Raw genomic sequence first — 22282 nt, 5'->3', positions numbered from 1 at the left:
TTTGCATATGAAAAAGGAGAAAAGTTCAAAATGTTTTTTGGGTGTCTGTATTTATTTATACCTTGCAATCATAACTTAGAAATGAAAGTACTCCATTATCAACCAACAAAATGGCATCAACCAATCTCCTAGCAAAGAGAAAGAGAATTATCTCCAAAGTACTTTAATGGTGTAAAAAGTAGTCTTACTTGTGAAATCTGTATCCAAGTCTTTTCCACGGGCATTTGTTTGTCCTATCTTTGAAGTACATTCTTTTTCTTGCGCTCGCTCTCGCCCATCTGGATTTAGAGAAGGAACAATCACAATCCTGGTCCTGTCAACCAGCTAAAACAGAAATTAATAAGTTTATTAGCTTCATGTATAATCAACAGATACTTTCCTATGCCTCAAATAGAGAGTCTCACTGTTCATTTTAAATATAGTTAATTTAAAAGGAATTTAAATTGAAAAAAATTTAAAGTAAAATAAAATTCCTTTTGCTCCAAATAAATTTTAAAAGAAGCAAAAAACCACTATGTAAAATGTTCCCAGGGATCTCCTGATGACATATAACAGGGGTCAGAAAACAATACTTGCACCTTCTATCCTTTGTAAAGTTTTATTGGTATACAATCATGTCCATTTGTTTACATGTGACTATTTTTGTGCTATAATGGCAGAGTTATTAGGGCACAGAATGTTTGTTTTACAACCCAAAGCCTAAAATTTCTAACAATCAAAATAAGTGATCTTTGACTTATTTACTCTGGTAATAATTATACATTAAAAATATTTGAGACTCTAATTCATTGGTTCATAAATCTCTTCCCTGGGGAAGATTGTTTTTTTAAAGTATAACCTGTGTTTTACCACTGGCAGATTACCAGGTATGTATATATTTTATTTTCTTCTTCTTCTTCTTTTTTTTTTTTTTTGATACTGTGGATTAAACCCAGGGATACTTTTGTTTTTCTTTAAATATTTTTTAGTTCCCAGTGGATGTTTTACTTTATTTCTTTATTTATATGTGATGCTAAGGATCGAACCCAGGGCCTCACACATGCCAGGCAAGTGCTCTACCACTGAGCCACAAACCTAGTCCCTAAACCCAGAGATACCTTGACACTGAGCTACATCCCCAGTTCTTTCAGCTCTTTTTATTTTATTTTTTATTTTGAGACAGGGTTGTTAAGTTGCTGAGGCTGGCCCCAAACTTGTGATCTTTCTGCTTCAGCCTCCTGAGCCACTGGGACTCTCTGGGTACTTTGAGCCTTAACTCAAGACAAAAGCATTCTAAAGTGATCTCAACTTATGAGTGCAATTCAAGTCCAATTAAATCAGTACGGCAAGTTCTCATAAACTAGGAGTTTTGAAATTTCAGTTAGGTGGTTCACTTAAGATATGTCATCTCTTATAACCATAAGACCAGTAGGTCACAGATATGGTTAAATATATGAATAACATGGGCTGGAAGTGTTGCTTAGTGGTAGAGCGCTTGCCTAGCATGCAAAAGGCTCAGAATTCAATCCCTAATACCACAAACAGAACAATACAACATAAATCTTAGTAGATTTTTTTTGAGGGGGCAGGGTTGAAGGTTCTGGGAATGTGAGAAGTTTTAAAAGAAATACTGACGCCTCTGGGGATGGAGTCTAAGCAATGATATTTTTTAAAACTTCCCAGGTGTTCCTATCACATAGCAGGGTTGAAAACCACTGTCTTAGATATGCTCTCATTAAAAAAAAGAAAGAAAGAAAGAAAAAGAAAAAATATCTTTGAGATACTATCTGCAACTCATCAATGGACTTTTTGGTAAAATAATCTTTGCAAGGCTGATTTAAGTTCAGCTTATCTGGTTACACAGGTCGCTTCTGATCCTGATCATGACATTGAATCTTTCCAAAATTTCTTTTTAGGGAAGGCAGTATGTTACAAGAAAACCATGCGGGGGGGGGGGGCGCTTTAGAGTGAGACACACTCTTGTATTTATTTATTTATTGACTTACAGGACAAAGGACACCAAAATAGACTCTATGCTTGGGTTTAAATCCAATTCTACCAACAACTAACTGTAACATATACTATAAGTTAACAAATACCCCAGTTTACATTTGTAATTGGAGATAATCATTGTCACAGAGTTAAGAATTAAATTAATGATATATGTAAAGTATCTAATATATAGTACCTTGAACACAGTATATATTCAACAAATACTACTTCTTTTCCCCTTTCCTAAATTCATTAAAGTCAATGCCAATTAATGAGTCTTCTAGAATAATGCACTCTTTCCTTCTTTTCCCTGAGACAATACCAAACTAGGCTCCTTATACTTACATGACTAAGCACCTGAATCAAAATTCTTTTCTGTAGTCCTTAATGGCTAAAGCAGACAATGCCAAACCACCTTTTGTAAAGTCTTTTAGCAGCCAGTATGTCCAACAATTTTTATGTATTACATCAAAAGAAAAACTATGACTTTTACTATATTTTTCAATATAATATTCTAGTTATAAGCAACTAAAAGTGGAAGTTCCTCAAGTTAGAACATATAAAACGGTAAGTAAAAATTAGAAGGGTACCTTGGCTTAAACAAAGGAGTAAAGAACTGAATGCCAACATTTAGAATTTTTTTTCTCTCTGCCTCTTAATATATACAAAGATATATAATAGAGGGTTAGGGATGTAGCTAAGTGCTAGAGTGCTTGCCCAGCATGTGTGAGGCCTCAAGTTCAATCCCCAGCACCACAAAAAGAAAAGAATGGAAAGATACTATTAACAATGAGCATATACAAAGATCATTCATTTTTAAAAGAGTAACACAATGTACTCAGTGTAAAATCTAATTTAAGAAACAAAAATTTTAAATGGCATCCTGACATCCATGTCACCGAACTCTCCCCCCGCCCCCATCACTGGGACTAGGAATTGAACCCAGGGGTATTTTACAACTGAGCTACATCATCAGACTTTTATATTCTTTCTTTATTTTTTAATATGAGACAGGGTCTTACTAAATTGCTGAGGCTAGCCTCAAACTTACAATCCTCCTACTTCAGTCTCCCAAATTGCTAGGATTACAGGCATGCACCATTGCACCCAGGTAGTTTTTTCCTCTGAAAGCAAGTCAAAACAGACTATCTCTTACTTGAGTAACAGCTGGGTTCTTTTTGTAGTTCAGACAGAGAAATTCTGCCAGAGCCAAAAGCAGTTCAGTTCCAACTGGAGCATTTCCATGAATACCAGCAACAAAACGAATCTTTGGTTCTTCAGGTTCAGATACATTGGGTTTATTGGAGATTTCAAGAGACCAGATGTGACGATATTCAGCACTCTGTCCCAAACTTTCAAAGGCCAGAAACAAAAAGCAAGTTAGCAAGCATTATAATATTAATACTGATTTATGTATTTTTAAAATAAAAATGAAAATAAAACATGAAAAGGCTTTAAAAAAGTCTTCACAGCAGAAGTCATTATGTCAGAAAACCTTAGGAAAATTGGTTTTCCTTGACCAAAGAAAGTCAAATACAAGTAAAATAGTATCGGATTTAAGAAGGAATTTGATTTCACTCAGTATTCCTCCAAATTTGGTCCTTTTTCTACCATCTTCACAACATTTGTCCCATCTTCTATGATCTATGTCTTTTAAGTTAACTCACTGAAATTTTCATTATGGAAATATTAAAATATATGTAGAGAACCTCCCTTTTAAATCCATATATATGTAAATAAGACAATTTATACTCTACTGTAAATACAACATCAGTTTTGAAATAAAAATAATTCAATAAAAACAAAACAATGATGAAATGTTCTGCTTGCTCAAGAGCTGTGAGCTTAAGGCCTTCTTTCTTTTATATAAGAGAGATTTGCTAGAGTTAGACAAGAAAATGTACTAAAATTAAATTAAGAAAGGATATTAGAATAAAAGATTATTGCCTTCTCACGATGTCAATCAATGATACTGCCTGTCGACTGGTGTTCCACCTAAAACTCCTGTCCCCCACCACCATCAGGTATGCCCCATTTGGGGGAAATAGTTAATGGAAAAGCACATCTTAAAATAAAAGTTTAAAAAAATATGTAAGCTAAATAGATAGCAAAATAATGCCAAATTTGGGGATTATTTTAAAATAATAAAGCCTATACCTTCTCTATGGCACTAAGATGGATGATTTTAAAACCTGAACAAGGCAGAAATATTCAAGAATTAGTCAAGGAAGGGAGGTAATTGGTATTGCCAAAGTAAACATCACACTTTGTATCTACAAACAGTATAAATCAGAATTTCAGAAGCTTTTCTGGTAAAATTAAAAGGACCAATGAAGAGAGATTAAAAAAAAAAAGGCTAGAAAGTGTTAATTAGGTATGCAAAAGAGAAGAACTATAGGCTCAAAGCAAAACATGAAGGCCCCACCCACAGCAGACAAACCATAAGAATCAATTAATCATGGAAACATTTTTGGAGTTAACTGTAACAAGACCAGAAGAGGACCTATAATAAAACAGGTAATGCAGAGAAGTGCCATAAAAAGAAGGAAAAAGGCTCTCAAAGTTATCAGTTTTACATAAACTAATACTACATATTTTTCTAAGAAGCTTCAATCAAATATGTATCTAAAGTTTCAGGTAACTGACTGTAAATACAGATAAGCGTACACGAAATGATAGTAATCACTTCATTTTCTGATTTGAAAAAAAGATTACACATGGTCCTAAAAAGGTGTGCTCATAGTTCCAAACTCCTTCCCTTGTCACTAGTGAAATAAAACAAACCAAATAATATTTAGTTAGTATGTGAATGGCAGCTGAAAAGCAAAAAGGGTTTGAAATCAGTTAAAATTAAGCATTCATTAGGAAAAGTAAATTTACATTTTCTCAGGCTTCAAGATGATACATTGCTAATCTAACAAATAATTCTCCTCCAATGTTCCTCATAGATTCATTGTTTAAAAGATCTCCATCAACTATCTATTGCAAAATAACTCCAGCTCTCTGTACATTTAGCTCCCAAATATGTCTAAATAAATTAAAAGACCTGTTCAAGGTGGCTGATGCTGAATAAAACCTCTTAAAGAAAAAAGAAAAGGCATAATAAGAAGGTTGACACTCACGTGGTAAGATTTGTAATAAGTGGATAGTTCATTACAAGTCCTCTCAAAAATTCTGATAAGTCTTTGTATGAATGGTATCGATAAAGAGCCAGATTTGAGGAAGAGCTTAACATAATGCCTTCCAAACCATTCTCAGCTGAAAGGTCTTTAATTAAAGCTTCAAACTCTTTAGTAGTTGGGTCACTCGCATCTTCAGCGCTGGTGCTATCCCCCTTTCCTTTCTTTGATTCCTTGTTCCCATCTGTTGAGGATCGAACAAGTGTGAAGTTGACCTCAATAGCACCTTCACTCTTGACAGTCACATTCTGAGTAACTGGGTTATACCTATAATAAAGCAGACAGATCAGAGCCATGCTTCTTCGGCTGGAGTATCCAAGTATTGGGAAAGGAGGACACATGAATCCTTGGAATAATGTAAATTGTTTTCCAAAAGAATCAAGTTTTTAACTTGGAGATAATTTGATTTTTTAAAACATTAACAAAAAAAAAAAGGACAGACATTCATGTCAAATATGAATGAGTTAAGATTAAAAATATGACTTCAAATAAAAGTTTGTGCTTGCAGTGGATGACACCCATGTCTCTTAGAATCTAAGTTCACTTGTCTGCCATCGGGGTATGTGGGTGGAAAAGATGAAGAGCTTAAGAACATTCACCACCAAACACATCACTGTTGCCCTACTTCTCAGATACCCTACTGCTTTAGTTATATCTAACACTGCCAAAAGGAAGAAAAACAGAAAAGACCTCATTACTCATTAGTGTAAGGTTCTAACTCCTCCATTTAAGGACCATCAGATATTTGAAAGCCTTTTAAAAAATAAAAAGGTAACAATAACTATAAGTGTCTTGATGTCTTCACAAAGTTACCTTTACTCTAATGGGACTTTATACTAACTCCTCAGAAATAAGTTAGCCAGAAGCTATGGAACTAACCTAGTGCCCTTAACCGATGAATGGATAAAGAAAATGTGGTATATATACACAATGGAATATATTTTTAAATTTTTTATTTGTTCTTTTTAATTATACATGACAGTAGAATGTATTTTGATAGATTATATACACATGGAGTATAACTCCCCATTCTTGTGGTTGTACACAATGTGGAGTTATACTGGTTACACAATGGAATATTACTCAGCTACAAAGAGAATGAAATTATGGCATTTGTGTGTAAATGGGTGGAACTGTATACCATCATGCTAAGTAAAAATAAGACAACCCAAAAAGCCAAAGGCTGAATGTTCTGATATGTGAATGTTAACATACTTATAATAAGCAGGGTGGAGAGAGAAGAATAAGTTCATTGGATTAGACAAAGGAAAATGAAGGGAAAGGAGGGAGGATGGGAATAGGAAAGAAAGAAGAATGAATCGGACATAACTTTCCTATGTTCATATATGAATACACGACCAGTGTAACTTCATATCATGTATAACCATAAGAATGGGAAATTACACTCCACGTTTGTATAATATGTCAAAATACATTCTACTGTCATATACAACTAAAAAGAATGAATTAAAAAAAAAAAAAGAAAAAAGCTCAGAGGGAACTGTCTTGTGGTAGTTCATACATTTATCAAAACATGAAATATTTTGAAAAGTGGTATAATGGGTAAAAATAAGAGATTTCAGATTAAACGGTCAAGTGACTCCAATTCTAAGTCATTTGTAGAAGAAAATTAAAATTAGAGTTTCTTTTCCCCCCCTCAATTAAAAAGTCATAAATTCACTTTCTTTTTAAATAAATAAACCTACATCAGGTGTGATGGTACACATCTATATTCCTAGGTACCTGAGAGGCTGAGGTGGGAGGATCCCTTGAGCCCAGGAGTTCAAGACTAACCTGAGCCAAAAAGTGAGACCCAGGCTTTAAGGGAAAAAAAAAGTTTAATAAGTAAGTCTTTGTGAAAGAAAACCTGTAAAAATAAAATATTGAAAATGGCCTCACTTAGTGAACCTGCAATCAGGTGAAAATTTCACTGAAGCTTTAAGGCAAATGTGTAACAGTAAAAAATGAGTGTGAGTTTTAAAAGGCTTTGTTTGAAAGAGAATCAATGTAAAGTACAGTGTGACTATAGTATGCAGCAGAACAGGGGTATTTTCTTTTTCTATAACAGGTGCTTTCCAGAATTGATACCAATAGTGAAGGAAATCCCTTATTTGGCTTCTGCATCTGAGCAGGGAACAGGAAATCAGAGTGGAGAAAGATAAAGGTAAATAATTCCACAGATTTCTCATACTTGACAGTTACTGTACTCACTTTGCCACTAGGGGGTAGTGAAACCAGCTCTAAACTTTATGTTGCTTAGCAGGCTTTCTAGGACTTTTGTGGAAATAATCCTCCAGAATGGAACTAGGTTTGTCTTATCCGAATCCTTCAATTCTGAAGCATTCATCACTCACCCTCGGGCAGATGCTGTGATCTTATAAGTTCCTGGAACCAAGAGACGCCAGTAATCTCCATTTTTGTAACTAGTCACTGGGTGATTAATTTCAGCAACACTAATGGTGGCATTTAATATGCCCCTGCCATCAGTGCCATCAAGGACAAATCCTTTAACACCTTGATGAACCTGGATAAAGGACAAGAATACCAGATTTAATGGTAAAGATCATCATCTAATTTCTTTGGGAGCTCATATCCAAATTAACAGATTGTAATAATGTAAACAAATAGGAATTTAGGATTTCAGAGTAAGGCTAAATGTAAATGCCCATTAAACAAAACATTTTAGTCTCTAAAGGCTAATTTTTTCTAGGCTAGATTTACCTATATCATGAAAATATAAATAACATTGTTTAAATTTTGGAACATTCTATTTCAAAATATAGGATATTCTACAAGAAAATAGGCCTTGGCCTCTTTAAAAAGAAAACATCATTTTTTTAAAAAATGGAAGGACTATAAGAAAGTAAAAAGAAATAATAAATGCAATATAAAAATATAGCTATAAAATTCATCTTGGGGATGAGTGTGGAAATTAGAATATGGACTAGGTGTTAGGTAATATCAAAGAATTACTATTAATTTTTGGTAATGGGTTATGGCATTTGGAGATGATATACCAGAGATAGAGGCTGAAATATTTTGGAGTAAAAAACCTGAATACTTCCAATTTATACTGAAACAGTTTAACCAAAACTGGGTGGAAATGAGTTTCATATATAAAAAGCAAACACAGAAAAATATTAAAAATTGTTAAATTTAGGTGTAGGAATGAGTGTTTATCATACTAGTCTTATAACTTTTCTGAATGTTTACATTTTTTCAGAATAAAATGTTTTTAAATATAGTACCGACCCCCAGACTTTATGCCTTGCCACTTAGGAAAATGATTAAAGTAGAAAAGTACTAGTACAATGTATTAGATTACCCTAATTACCATAGGCATATTTCTTATAGTCTTTTACCTATAAGTTACCATGCATATCCAAACAAAAGGAAATTAATCATTTCACAGTAAATCACTGGCAATAAGAAAAAGAATAAAAATATTTACCCTATAACCCATATATCACTTGACAAACACTTTATGTTGGCCTTTGATAAGGTCAGGGTAAAGTGACCGTTAGCCATTAAGAACAAAATGTCACTATCTTAATTTCTTTCTTTCTTTTTTTTTTTTTTTTTGAGCTGTATATTGAACCCAGAGACACTTTACCATTAAGCTACATCCCCAATCCTTTTTATTTTTTGTTTTGAGACAGGATCTCACTAAGTTGCTTAGGACCTCGATAAATTGCTTAAGCTGGCTTCAAATTTGCTATCCTCCTGCCTCAGCTTCTCAAGTTGCAAGGATTATAGGCATATACCATTGCACCTCGCTTATTTAATTACTTCCTTTAAATTTTTTCCCTATAAACAAATAAACTTATTTGCATCCATGAATTTTCTACATAAATGTACTAAATAAATTGGAATACAAAGATTGGGTAAATACACTAAAACAAGTTGAAATTCAAAAGGGTGTATTCTAAAATCACTACATGAAAACCATGTGTCCACACAAAAATCTTCTTGCTCTTGAAAGAAACTATACTTCACTCCTGAATAGTCACCTGCTTCATAAACTGGATTAGAGATCTTCGATTCTGCTCCCAAAACCTTGGCAGATCTTTCTCAAATGGGTATTTCACACAACCTAGTTCAATAGTTACTTCAAAGCAATTTGTATGTAAATAGTTCCAGTCCTGCATACCACCTAAAGGACAAAAAAATTAAAACAAGTTACTCTGAAGGTCTAAATAGTTCAGTTCTTAAAAGGCAGGATGAGTACCTAGTAAAAAAGCCAAATTCATTTTGGATCTGCACTGGCTGAAAAACAATAATGGCATTCATAGGAGGGCTCTTTGATGCTTGTGTCCAGGCAAAACATCTGGACTCTACGTTTAAGAAGAATTCAAGTGTAGCTTATATTCTTCCTACTGGTAAATGTAAGGTTCTTTACAATAGCCATAAGTCAAGTACAACACTTTTATTAAGTTAAAGTGCATTACTTGTGCTCAAAAGTCAAAAAGCACCAAATTCAAAATAGCTGAAAAGGTTATTTGAATGTTTTAAACTATTTAAACAATTGTGGGAGGGGTACTAGGAATTGAACCTAGGGGTGAGCTACCACTGAGCTATATTCTCAGTCCTTTTGATTTTTTATTTTAAGACAGGTCTTTTAAGTTGCCCAGGCTGGCCTCAAATTTGTGATTCTCCTGCCTTAGCCTCCCAAGTTACTGGAATAACAGACACATACCATTGCACCTAGCTAAACAATATTTTTTAAAAGAGTGATTTTTCTCTCAAAATTAAAAAAGATTAGAAAAGTATAAAGTCCAAGTTTTAAGGCCTTGGTAATCTTTACCTGGGACATTATACCAGTTAGCTCCATTTGTTATTCCATGAGGAAAATATTCATTAGGGTATATATTCTTGCAAGGTCTGCCTTGAAACATTTGGGAATTTTCCTGGGGGAGAGAAAAAAAAGAATCTTTATTTGTATTTGTTAGTGTCCCCATCAAAAAACATAGGAAAGATATAGGAAAATAATAAAAGTGACTACAATAGGTTACGTAAGGGGGTAGGAGGTGAGGAGATGGGGCCATAGGAAGCATTGAGACTTTTTAATGTATAATTTTCTATGCCAGAGTTTGACTAGGTAAATTTATTTTTCAAAATCAAAATTATCAGGGCTGGGGTTGTGGCTCAGTGGCAGAGTACTTCCCTCGCACATGTGAGGCAGTGGGTTTGATCCTCAGAACCAAATAAAAATAAATAAACAAAATAAAGGTATTGTGTCTATCTATTAACTAAATTTTTAAAAAAATTTTCTCATATTCATACATTCATTTCATATCTTTAAGGAACTTATAGAAAAGACAACACACATACAATGTGGAATAAGCAGCTTTCCCTGACATATAGGAGAACTAAGATGGTTCATCTGTGCTTTGCCTGCACAATGTACAATTATCCTATTACAACGGGTTATGTATTTTCTTCCCTTAAGTCAGTACTCTTTGAAACAGTTTGTGTCTTTGTGTTCTCAGCATCTAGCCCAATGTCTGGCATCCAGTACATGTACAATTGCTTATTCAATGAAGGGGAAGAAAAACTGCCATGGAGACACAAATAAATGATACTGGAATCCAGAGGACAGAAATATTACTTCTTACTAAAGTGGCAAGGGAAGTTTCCTGGAAGAAATTAAGATTTGAGAGATGATCAAAATTCACTTCTTTCTATTGGAAATAGAAAAAAGAAAAGTGTGAAGAAAAGAATAATAATTTCTCTACCACCTTGAGAATTAACCTTTTAAATTTAAAATATATGAATAGTCCCCTTCCAGAAATTTAATATACCAATTAAAGGCTGGTGATCTCATAACACTCGGTAACAATTGTACACATGCTTGCTTTTGCTCTGCTTTTTTTTTTTTTTTTTTGGCAGGGAGGGGATTGAGTCTAAGGATGCTTTGCCACTGAGCTACATCCCCAGTCCTTTTTATTTTTTATTTTGAGACAGGATCTCACTAAATTGCTGAGGCTGGTCTTGAATCTGCAATCCTCCTAACTTAGTCTCCAGAGCTGCTGGTTTTACAGGCATGTGCTACTGTGCCCAGCTTGTACATATGCTCTTTTGTTTTCTGATTTTCCAGGAAAGGCTGTACAATGATCTTCTGTGCCTCTATCTTTATCTATGTTTCCATCAATAGCTATCTATCCATCCATCTAATTATATTATATATACACACACACACACACACATATGTATATTAGTGTACCATTGAACTAATATGCATATATTTTAAAACTTTTATTGAATCAATGATCTGTACTACAATTGATGGCACCTTAGAATTGAGGAAATATAATTTTATAGACCTAATAGAATAGGACACAGCACAGGTACATTTCAATAGATGATAGGAGCTTCAGAAATGTGGAAATGAGGATAAATTAATAATCACTGAGATAATCATAATAAATACTACTTATTGAGTATTTATTTAATGCCAGTCATACATTTTCTATAATATGTATATTATAAATGTGGATAAAATTTTAAATTTAAAGCATACATTTAAAAATATAAATAGAATATCTAACATTCTTCTTGCATCTTAATGGATCATCTAGTATAAAGATAACTCTGGAAACCACAGTTCTAAGACAGTAACGAATAACACTTTGACTTTCTTCAAAGTGTTATTTTAATGGATGACATGATAAATTAATGGTTCTAGGAGGCTTATTCTACAAACCAAGGGGCAAAATATAATCTTTTCAAAAAGACAGTACTGAGAAAACTGAAAATCCACATGCAAAAGAATGAATCTAGACCTTTTCCTCACATTGTACCCCCAAATTAGCTCAAGATGGATCATAAACCTGAATGTATAAACTAAAACTATAAAATACTTAGGAAAAAATAGGAATAACCTTTATTTCCTAGATATTACACCAAAAGCACAAATGTCAAAAAAAATGGATAATTTGGACACCATCAACTTTCTTTTATTCTGTCTGTCCCCTTCCTCCTTTGTTTTCATTTTTTGACTATTTGTAGTAAAGATTTTGTTTCATATTCTCAATACATGTTTGGGTATAATTAATCTGCTTGGAGTGCCAACTTATAATTTTCTTCTGCTTCTTGATTGCTTTTTGGTAATAAGAGGATTTCCTTGTTTATATGTGTAAAATTTTATTTCCTGACTTTTTGCAATAGTTTTCATGAACTTTATCTTCCTCATGTTCATTTTTATGATATTGGGCTTTTGTACATGATTCCTAGTTTAATGATGCCCTTTTCTTTCATAATTAGTAAAGGTACTTCAGTGTGATTTTTTTTGTTTGGGTGGTAAGGGTGAAATTATAAAGCCTTGGACTTTACAGGTCTTTTTCTGACTTGTAAAACCCTACATTTACCCCTTTTTTCGTCTTCTTTTCCTCTTCACCATCTAATTGCCAAAGGGCATCTTATCATTTCTTTTTTTTTTTCTTTCTTTTTCTTTCTCTACCAAGAGCTATGAGTTTGGAAGATTTCCCTTTAAATGTACTCGTCCTTTTAAACTGCTTATCCCTTTAAGTCACACCAGTTCCTTTAAGTTGTATGCATTTTGAAATCTCTTTCTAGTACTTCAGTGCTCTTATCTCCTCAGCTCCTTTTTAAATATTTTTGGGTCTAGAACATATGTAATGTGCAGTCATTCCAAATCACCTTTAAGCCCACCCTCATTAGCCCCCCTTCTCTATCTTCTCCATAGATTTTCACAGTCAGCTTTTCCTTACCACAAAGCTGCATGCTAGGATAAAGGTGAAACCAGCACATGGCAGATCATGCAGGGATTTCCTGATTTTTATTTTTTTTTTTAATTCACAGTTACTTTGCAGTTTCAGGATCTTTTGTAATACCAAGGGCAGAATTTTGGTAGCTGTAAAGTCATTTTATATCATTTTGGAAAAAATTCTGGGAAATTGACTGCTACATATCCATTACTGTCTTTGGCCACTTAGAAGTCTCCCCAAATTATTTATTTTTGAGAAATTTGGCAGCATAAGGATAAAAAATTATGGAAAGGTATCTTTATGGTGTTTATTAAAGCTAATGGAAGACCTTATTTCTAGGTAAGCTGCTTATTAGCCAAGGGGGGGAAAAAGGCTGTGAGCAAAGACTGGGGACTTTAATGATCAACTATCCCATTAATAGAAGACACGAAGGCTTAAGATTTCAGAGAAGGCAGGAAGCAGTGCAATCAAGAAATGAACGAGAATAAGAGCAGGACACACACAAATAGTAATGGAAAAGGCAGAATCTACATGAACTCAAACCAAGTTTCTCAGAGTTGTATTTTAGCTCAATGCAAAGTGATCTACCGAGAGTAACAGGAGTGGAACTAGAACAGTAGAGGATGAAGGCTTAGAACCACCATAGGGTCAGAAGAGCCAAATATGAAATGCTTCCAACTAGGATTAAAGGCTCAGCTGGGGTTAGAGAGCATATATATGGAGTGTAGCAAATTGCCATGACTCTGTGACTATTCTTGGTTATACTTATCGGGATGGAGAAGAGAGCTGGTGGCAACTACTGAGGATTGGATATTGGGAAGGCAGATATATCAAAGAAGTGTACAAGATCCCCAGGACCATTACTGAAGATACATCCATGGGCCCAGGCTGGGTAGAAAGGGAAATGAAAAAGTTCAATTGTCTTAAGAAAGAAAAGCTAAGGAACCATAAAGCTCAATGGAGTTGAAAAGCAAGATCATGAAAATTAACATAGAATATGTGCAGAATCTGATCACTTAATTTGGATTTCAATGATTGAAACAATATCCATTCTTCTGCTATTAGTCTACTTGTGTCCTTCCAAAAAATGGTATGCCCAAACAGAAGGCAATAAATCCTTAAGGTGAAATCCACAGCTGTGCTCTTCTATTAGGAACTCTGAATAACCTCACAATGTTCACTCAGAGAGGATGAAGAAGGAGGAATGATAAAAGGCTGTGATTTTAAAAGAGTTGCAGTAATAATCTTCATTATATATAATTAATAAATCAGTAGATTCAAAACTAAAATTAATATGCCTACTCAAGCCCCAACTTTGAACATGTTTTCTAAGAAATATTTTTAAATGAAATTTTCACACACACACACAAATTTTAACAGTAATAAACAAATCTATGTTCATTATAGGAAATTTAGAAGACACTGAAACTTCTGCCTGCTTTCCTGTGCTATATACTACTATAGGATTTAAAATATCTTAAACCAGTCATTAGCAATTTTTTTTTCTGTAAAGGGCAAGACAGTAAAATTTTAGGCTTTACAGATCCAAAAGTCTCTGTTGCAACTACTCAATTTGTCCTCTGAAATCTACTAAGATGGCTGCGAGGTCTTACTTCTTGAGTTTGTTAACATGGTGAATTACACTGACTTATTTTCAGATGTTAAAGGAAAAAGCAGCTATACAATCTATAAAAGTATGTATATACTATATATCTGTATGCCAATAAAACTTACAAAAACAAATGGTGGGCTACATTTGGCTCTAGACCTGTAGTTCATCAATCCTCCACTTTAGCCTCATTTACTGGACTTACAACTTAAATGTCTGTCAAATGAAATAAACTAGCATGTATATATTCCAGGTACTATTCTAAAAACCATAACTAAAAAGACATTACCTGATAAAGGCTAATGGAGAAATGCATATAGCATGTCCAAAAGTGAGATGGGAAACAGAATAAAAAGGCCAAAGGCTGACTGAAAGGAGTCATGGAAGCTTAAAAAAGAAAGCACTTGACTTACAGAACCTATTTTAAAGCATTTTTTAAATGAATTAATTCTATAGCATTTGATGCTTAAACACAAACCTACCTTGGAATAAGAAAGTGCTATTTGTTGAAACACAGCATCATCTGGTGATTTACTATAAATGGCAAGCCCTTGTTCATCATCATCAAAAGGGTAGTTAACCACCAAAGAACCTATAAAGGAAAAGAGGAAATACATCACGTTACAGGTTTTAAGATGGGTCATTAAGATAAAGTTAAGTTTTTCACAATACTGTCAGAGACGGGAAATCAATAAAATTTCACCATGACTAATATTAATATAAATGAAAAATAAAGAGTAGAGGTATAGGGGTTGGGTTTGTAGCTCAGTGGTAGAGCACTTGCCTAGCATGTGTAAGGCCCTGGGTTTGATTCTCAGCACCACATAATAAATAAAATTGACAACTAAAAAATATTTTTAAAAAAAGTAGGGGTATGGTTCAGTGGTAGCGCTTGCCTAGCAATGTGCAAAGCCTAGATTCAATCCCTAGGAACCTGGAAAAAGGAAAAATACAGCAATTTCCTAAAAAAAATCAAAGTAGGCAAGTGAGAGGTAAATAGCTATGCATGATACCTAAAAGGTGCCTTCACTAGAAAGGTCTTGGGAATTTATCTGAATTTACTCTTGTAATTTATTGTCAAAGCTGAAACTAGACGTATACAGGTATAATTTAAACAATTTTATTTTTATAATATTTAAGACCAGAAAAATAGAGCAAATTGATAATTTTTTAGTAAAATTTAGACATTTTAATAGAGTTTTAAAATAAGAGACCTCTGAGATCCAACTAATCCATCCCCTTAATTTTGGAGATATGGAGTCTAAACTAGAGAAGTTAAATGACTTATGAATCATATGGAAAGCAGAGCCAGCGCTGACCCCCTTCTCCCCCCAACAACTAAAAATTTCTCCTATTGTGCTACTAGAAATTACTCAATTGGAGTTACATCATATGACTTCTTCTGGCTTAAGATAAAGAAGTGATACTTCAGAACATGTAAAGGATATCAACTCCCTTCAAGCATCCCACAAGGCATAAAGTGGTTAGGGTGTTCCTTAGGCAAAACCTCTGAGCTACACATGTTCACTCTCCTTCCACAGAACTGTATCTTTTATTTCCCTATAGTCACATTGTTTTCTTTTGTCCACATGTCCACTTATTATACTTTCTATTGATCCATTCATCTTTTCCCTTTTTTAATATGCTACATTAAAGGAATGGGAATAAAGGGAATAGAATATTCAACTTCATTTCAGGAAGTAATCCTGTAATAATAAATGCTAACATACATTCACAGGAAAAAAATTAAATAAACAGTATACAGAACTGTGCTCTTGGGCTAGGGTTGTGTAGCTCAGAGGTGGAGCGCTTGCCTAGCACATGTGAGGCACTGGGTTCAGATCCTCAGCACCATGTAAAAAACAAATAAGGTGAAAAAATTTTTCTTTCAAACCCCAAATAGCTCTAACAAGAACAAGATACTTTAGCACCTCTTCTGACTAAAATTTAACTTCTCAAAAACATGGAATTTTATCTTGGATCCATGGCCCATGTGTAAAAATTCAAATAAAAAAACTCAAACAAAAAAAAATCAGCATCAACTCCTATTCACTACTTTCAAATGGCTAATTTTCTTTTCTTTTTTTTTCTCTCTCTCTCTCTTTTTTTTTTGGTACCAGGGATTGAATCTAGAGGCATTTAACCACTAAGTCACATCCCCAGGCCTTTTTTATATTTTATTTAGAGAGAGGGTCTCACTGAGTTGCTTAGGGCCTTGTTAAGTTGATGAGACTGGCTTTGAACTCACGATCCTCCTCCCTCAGCCTCCTGAGCCTCTGGGATTACAGGCATGTGCCAACACACCCAGCTCAAATGGCTAATTTTCTAAAGTTTAAAAAAAAGTGGGGTCATAAAAGACTTAATATTAGCCAGGCAACTTGGGAGGCTGAGGCAGGAGGATTACAAGTTCAAGACCAGCCTCAGCAATACAGCAAGGCCCTAAGCAACTCAGTTGAGATCCTGTCTCTAAATAAACTACATATCAGCCTGGTCATAAGAACTGTATAGATTGCTGTATGGCAGTGTCCCTGACCCTGCTGAATAGCAAACAGTTAGGATGTAGTATGTGCATGTACTTGCTTTGAATACAATTTTATTTCTTTTTGAAAGAAAACAGAGTTCACTACCGCTGACAGCAATTTTTTTTAGCTGCTTACTTGTGCTACATTTCCCAAATTATGTTATTTTCATGAAAATGTTGATTTCATTGTCATATGACACAGAATGAAAAGCCAAATCAACTCTTCTATTAATTTTAAGAACAAAGCCTGTTTTCCAGTGGAGAACATAAACAGTGAATAACATTCCAAAACTATTTTGCTTGCCTAGTATTCTTTCTAGGACTGAAGAGCCTATAAGTCTTGTTGAACGTTAAAACTTCTATACAATATAATAAGAGTGCACCATTCTGCTAAGAAGGGACTCATGCTAAGCTCCATGAGTCCTGAGGAAGAGAATTCCATTTTTTCAATATTTATGCAGAATACAAGAAAAGAGGACACAGAATTTAAGTTAGATATAGAGAATTTCTCTCCATTGAAAATGGCTGTGTACCAAGGAGGACTGTGAATTGTAATATGGAGTCTGTTAAAAAGAGAGTCTATAAAGATTTTATCCATTCACCAAATACTTATTGGACAGAGTGCTAAGCAAGTGATTTAAGGATGATTAAGATATGATTTTCATAATAAGGAGCGCTTCATCATGTGCTTAAAAATTAAAGGTATGACCCATGAGCCTAATATGTAGCAAATGTACCTAGTATAGGCACAAGTTAAACAATATCTCCTTTCAAGGTATTCTGCCCTCAGCAAAGATAGAAATTAACATCCTATGCAAACCCTTGTAGCAGTAATTATGGGTACACACAGGTGGGGGATCCAAAACACTTCTCAGTGGAGGGAATACATAACAGGAGCCTTGAGAATGAACCTTAGAAGAGGTGACATTAGTATTTTTTTTTTTTTACTTAACCAACCTTGATATAAGAGCAAAAAATAAAAATCCTCAATACAAAATAAATAAATAAAAGGAGCCAGACTCAAAAGGATAAATATTGTATGGTTTCATTTACATGAAAAATTCACAACAGATAAATATATAGAGAGAGAACAGATGGTTGGTTCTCTAAAATTGAAGGGAGGGGAGAATGGGAAGGAATTGCTTAACAGGTATGGCGTTTCATTTGGGGTCCTGGAGGTGTTTTGGAACAGATTTTTTAATTGTGAATGTACTAAATGACACTGGAATTGTTCACTTTAAAATAGTTCATCAAGAATTCATGACAATTACATACAAGAGGAAGTGAGGGAAAAGGGAAAAATAATACAAGGGGGAGAAATGAATTACAGTAGAGGGGGTAGAGAGAGAAGAGGGGAGGGGAGGGGAGGGGAGGGGGGATAGTAGAGGATAGGAAAGGCAGCAGAATACAACAGACACTAGTATGGCAATATGTAAATCAATGGATGTGTAACTGATGTGAGTCTGCAATCTGTATACGGGGTAAAAATGGGAGTTCATAACCCACTTGAATCAAAGTGTGAAATATGATATATCAAGAACTATGTAATGTTTTGAACAACCAACAATAAAAATTTTAAAAAAAGAATTCATGACAATTTTAAAAAATTGATATCAAAATTTATAAAAAGGAAATCTTACTTTTTCCTATATCTTTCAAAATTCTAAATTGTTAAGTTGGCAGTGAAGGGAATAAAAATATAGCACTCATTATTTTGAGTTGAAGACAATTGGGAAACAGCAGATATAGGAATGGCTTTGTGCTCTCCTCATTTCTGCCTAGGTGCCTGGTATAAATTTCTGGTGAGAAAACTACCTCTGGGTACAAGGAAAAAGAAAACATTCTTACCATTAGAGACAACAAGTCAAAGCCAAGACAAGTGTACACAAACAAATCTTACTAAAACAACCCCTATCTTCCATAAGTTTACCCATGTATTTCCCAGTAAGTTTCCTATAATTTACTGCCCCCAGAAGCCCAAATATCTTTCCTTTGACTAGACACTTTTCACAACATATCACATAATTGCTAAAGTCTAACTGCTACTTCTTTTGGAGCTTTACTTTTTTCCTATGAAGCCTCCCCCATTCCCTATGCCACAATAAAAATATTAACAAACAAAATCATATGTTTCCTCCTGTTACACTGTTAATTACCTGTTAATCACAAATTTCAGCTGACAAACCTAAGAGAGTAGAGAAGGGTTTAAGAGGAAGGAAGGAAGGAAGGAAGGGAGGGAGGGAGGGAGGAAGATATATTTTGTTCTTTTTAATTTCTGTGCTAAGATTTTAGAATCATATAAGAAGTCTTAAGGTGAGAAAACAAAATGTGTCATGGAAAGAAAAACATCCACATGATTGAATATGCCTATGTCTCAACTATATGCAAGGACTTGATAGGATATCTGTAAATATATCCTGAAATATAACTATTATTGAATTTTTGGATTTATCTAACATGACAAGTGAATTATTCTGAAAATATTTTTAAAAATTCAAAATGAAAAATATTTTCTATCAAACATAGCATAAGATATTCAAAACATGAAAAATTTATTTTGCAAGCCAGGATGTAACTTTACAACTCCAATACAACTATCTTAGAACAGCCCATGATTACTAACTGTAGAATTATTTTTTCTTCTACTGGTAATCTTCGAAAGCAATTTTTAGAGAATCTCAATTTACTTCCTAAATCTAAATATTCATAAATATGTACTATTATTCTAAAAAGAAGGTTACTATATTATTTAACTATAATATTTAACCATCACTTACTATCTGGTTTAGAACATTTTCATGACTCCAAAAAGAAACCCCAGAACCCATTAGCAGTCACTCCCCTTCTCCTTCTCACTCCAACCCAAGGCGACTACTAATCTACTTTCTGTCTTGATGGATTTGCCTGTTCTAAACATTTCAAATATAAATATCCATAAATATGTACTATTATTCTAAAAAGAAAGTTACTCTATATGCTATCAAATCTCAGTTGTGATGCTTCTTTTGGGCAGTCCAACAAATGTTCACGCCAAGTTTCTTCCCTGTTGTCCGCAGGGCTATGTTTTCACTCTTTCTTTTTTAAAGAATAGCTTTATTGATATAATTTACATACCATACGACTCACCCATTTAAAGGTTTTTAGAGTACTCACAGGGTTATATACCCATCCCTTACTGTCTGGTTTAGAACATTTTCATGACTCCAAAAAGAAACCCCAGTCACTCCCATTCTTCTTCTCACTCCAACCCAAGGTGACTACTAATCTACTTTGTCTGGATGGATCTGCCTGTTCTAAACATTTCAAATAAATGTGATCATATTGTATGTGACTGGCTTCTGTCACCATAATGTTTTTCACAGTTCATCTATGGCTCAAAATGGAGGTAAAACCACCACCCTACTCTGACTCCAACTCTGGCCCTTGCTGGCACTATGGGGGGCAGTCAGGATTCAAAGGAAGCAGAGCAATTGGAGAAGCTGTTTATTGGTGGTCTGAGCTTTGAAACTACAGATGATAGTTTAAGAGAACATTTTGAGAAATGGGGCACACTCACAGATTGTGTGATAATGAGAGACCCCCAAACAAAATGTTTCAGGGCTTTGATTTTGTGACTTACTCTTGTGTTAAAGAGGTAGAAGCGGCAATGTGCGCTCAGCCACACAAGGTTGACGGGCGTGTAGTGGAACCAAAGAGAGCTGTTTCTAGATAGGATTCTGTAAAGCCTGGTGCCCACCTAACAGTGAAGAAACTTTGTTGGTGGTATTGAAGAAGATACGAAGAATATAATTTGAGAGATTACTTTGAAAAGTACGGCAAGATTGAAACCTTAGAAGTTATGGAAGACAGGCAAAATGGGAAAAAGGGAGGATTTGCTTTTGTAAGTTTTGATAATCATGTTTCAGTTGACAAAATTGTTGTTCAGAAATACTACACTATTTATAAGCATAATTGTGAAGTGCAAAGGGCCCTTTCTAAACAAGAGATACGGTTTGATGGGTCACAAAGAGGTCATGGAGGTGGATCTGGCAACTTTATGGGTCGTGGAGGAAACTTTGGAGGTGGTGGAGGTAACTTTAGCTGTGGTGGAAACTTTGGTGGAAGAGGGGCTATGGTGGTCGAGGTAGTAGCGGCAGAGGTAGTTACAGAGGAAGTGATGGTAGATAAAATGGATATGGAGGTGATGGTGGCAACTAGGATGATGGTCCTGGTTATAGCAGTAGAGAAGGCTATGGTGGTGGTGGACCAGAATATGGAAACCAAGGTGGTGGATATGGCAGTGGAGGAAGATGATATAATGGTTACAACAAAGGAGGAAATTTTGGTGGTGGGAACTATAATGATTTTGGAAATTACAGTGGACAACAGCAATCAAATTAGGAACCCATGAAGGGGGGCAGTTTTGGTGGAAAAAGTTCTGGCAGTCCCTAAGGTAGTGGTTATGGATCTGGTGGTGGAAGTAGTGGATATGGTCAAAGAAGGTTTTAAAAACAGCAGAAAGGCCTACATTTCTTAGAAGCAGAGAGAGCAAGGAGTTGTCAGGAAAACTGCAACTTTGAGATAGTCATCCCAAATGCATTAGAGGAACTGTAAAAATCTGCCAAAAAGGAATGATGATCCATAGTCAGAAAAGTTACTGCAGCTTAAATAGGAAACCTTTCTTATTTAGTACTTTCATAGCCACAGTTTGCAAAAAGTGCAGCTATTGATTAATGCAATGTAGTTTCAAATAGATGTACATTTCTGAGGTCCTTCATCTGTTGTAGCTTTGTCTTTTTCTTTTCATTACATCGGTATATTGCCCTGTAAGTTGTGGTAGGTGGTACCAGGAATAAAAATCAAGGAATTGTAAACTTTTCAATATTTATGTAGTTAAGTTTTTCTACATTTTAGTTCAGAAACTTTAACAAATTGCAGTTTTCAAAATATTTCCTTGTGAGTTAACAGTAAAGAAGATTACTGTTAATTACTATTTTGTTAAAGTTTAAACGTAAAGAAACATCAGCTGACTTACAATATAAGAGGAACCTATTCTCCCATTTCCAAACCATGACATGAATGGGCACTGGCTGATTCGTGGAGAGAATAGACATGTGTTTGTTTGAAACGGGTTTAGATAAATAGGATTGGGTATTTAAATTAGTATATTTGTGAACTTAATAGCACTAAGATTACCTTCAAATGAAAAAATCTCAATATTCCTATTTAGTTTTTGTGCATTTTCTTTCACAATGGAATGATTTTAGTGTGATAGATTTGCTGAGCTCTGCTGTAT

The 22282-nt window shown here is 34.4% G+C and overlaps 1 protein-coding gene and 1 pseudogene across 1 annotated transcript in view; one reads left to right on the top strand and one right to left on the bottom strand.

The window, feature by feature from the left end:
• The window catches only part of Cpd (carboxypeptidase D), a 74352-nt gene that overhangs the window by 11435 nt on the left and 40635 nt on the right, over positions 1–22282 (bottom strand). The window contains exons 8-14 of the mRNA XM_076871837.1: positions 14969–15078; positions 9955–10057; positions 9161–9303; positions 7505–7674; positions 5094–5417; positions 3128–3323; positions 189–324 (exon numbers count right to left, since the gene is read on the bottom strand). Coding sequence (XP_076727952.1) covers positions 189–324; positions 3128–3323; positions 5094–5417; positions 7505–7674; positions 9161–9303; positions 9955–10057; positions 14969–15078 — 1182 coding nt within the window. The remainder of the gene's footprint in view (positions 1–188; positions 325–3127; positions 3324–5093; positions 5418–7504; positions 7675–9160; positions 9304–9954; positions 10058–14968; positions 15079–22282) is intronic.
• On the top strand, positions 20442–21495 carry LOC143409840 (heterogeneous nuclear ribonucleoprotein A3 pseudogene; annotated as a pseudogene).

The sequence above is a fragment of the Callospermophilus lateralis genome, chromosome 11 (genome assembly GCF_048772815.1).
Source record: "Callospermophilus lateralis isolate mCalLat2 chromosome 11, mCalLat2.hap1, whole genome shotgun sequence".
Lineage (NCBI taxonomy): Eukaryota > Metazoa > Chordata > Mammalia > Rodentia > Sciuridae > Callospermophilus > Callospermophilus lateralis.
Note: the sequence above shows the minus strand (reverse complement) of the source record. Positions and strands in the feature narration are given on the sequence as shown.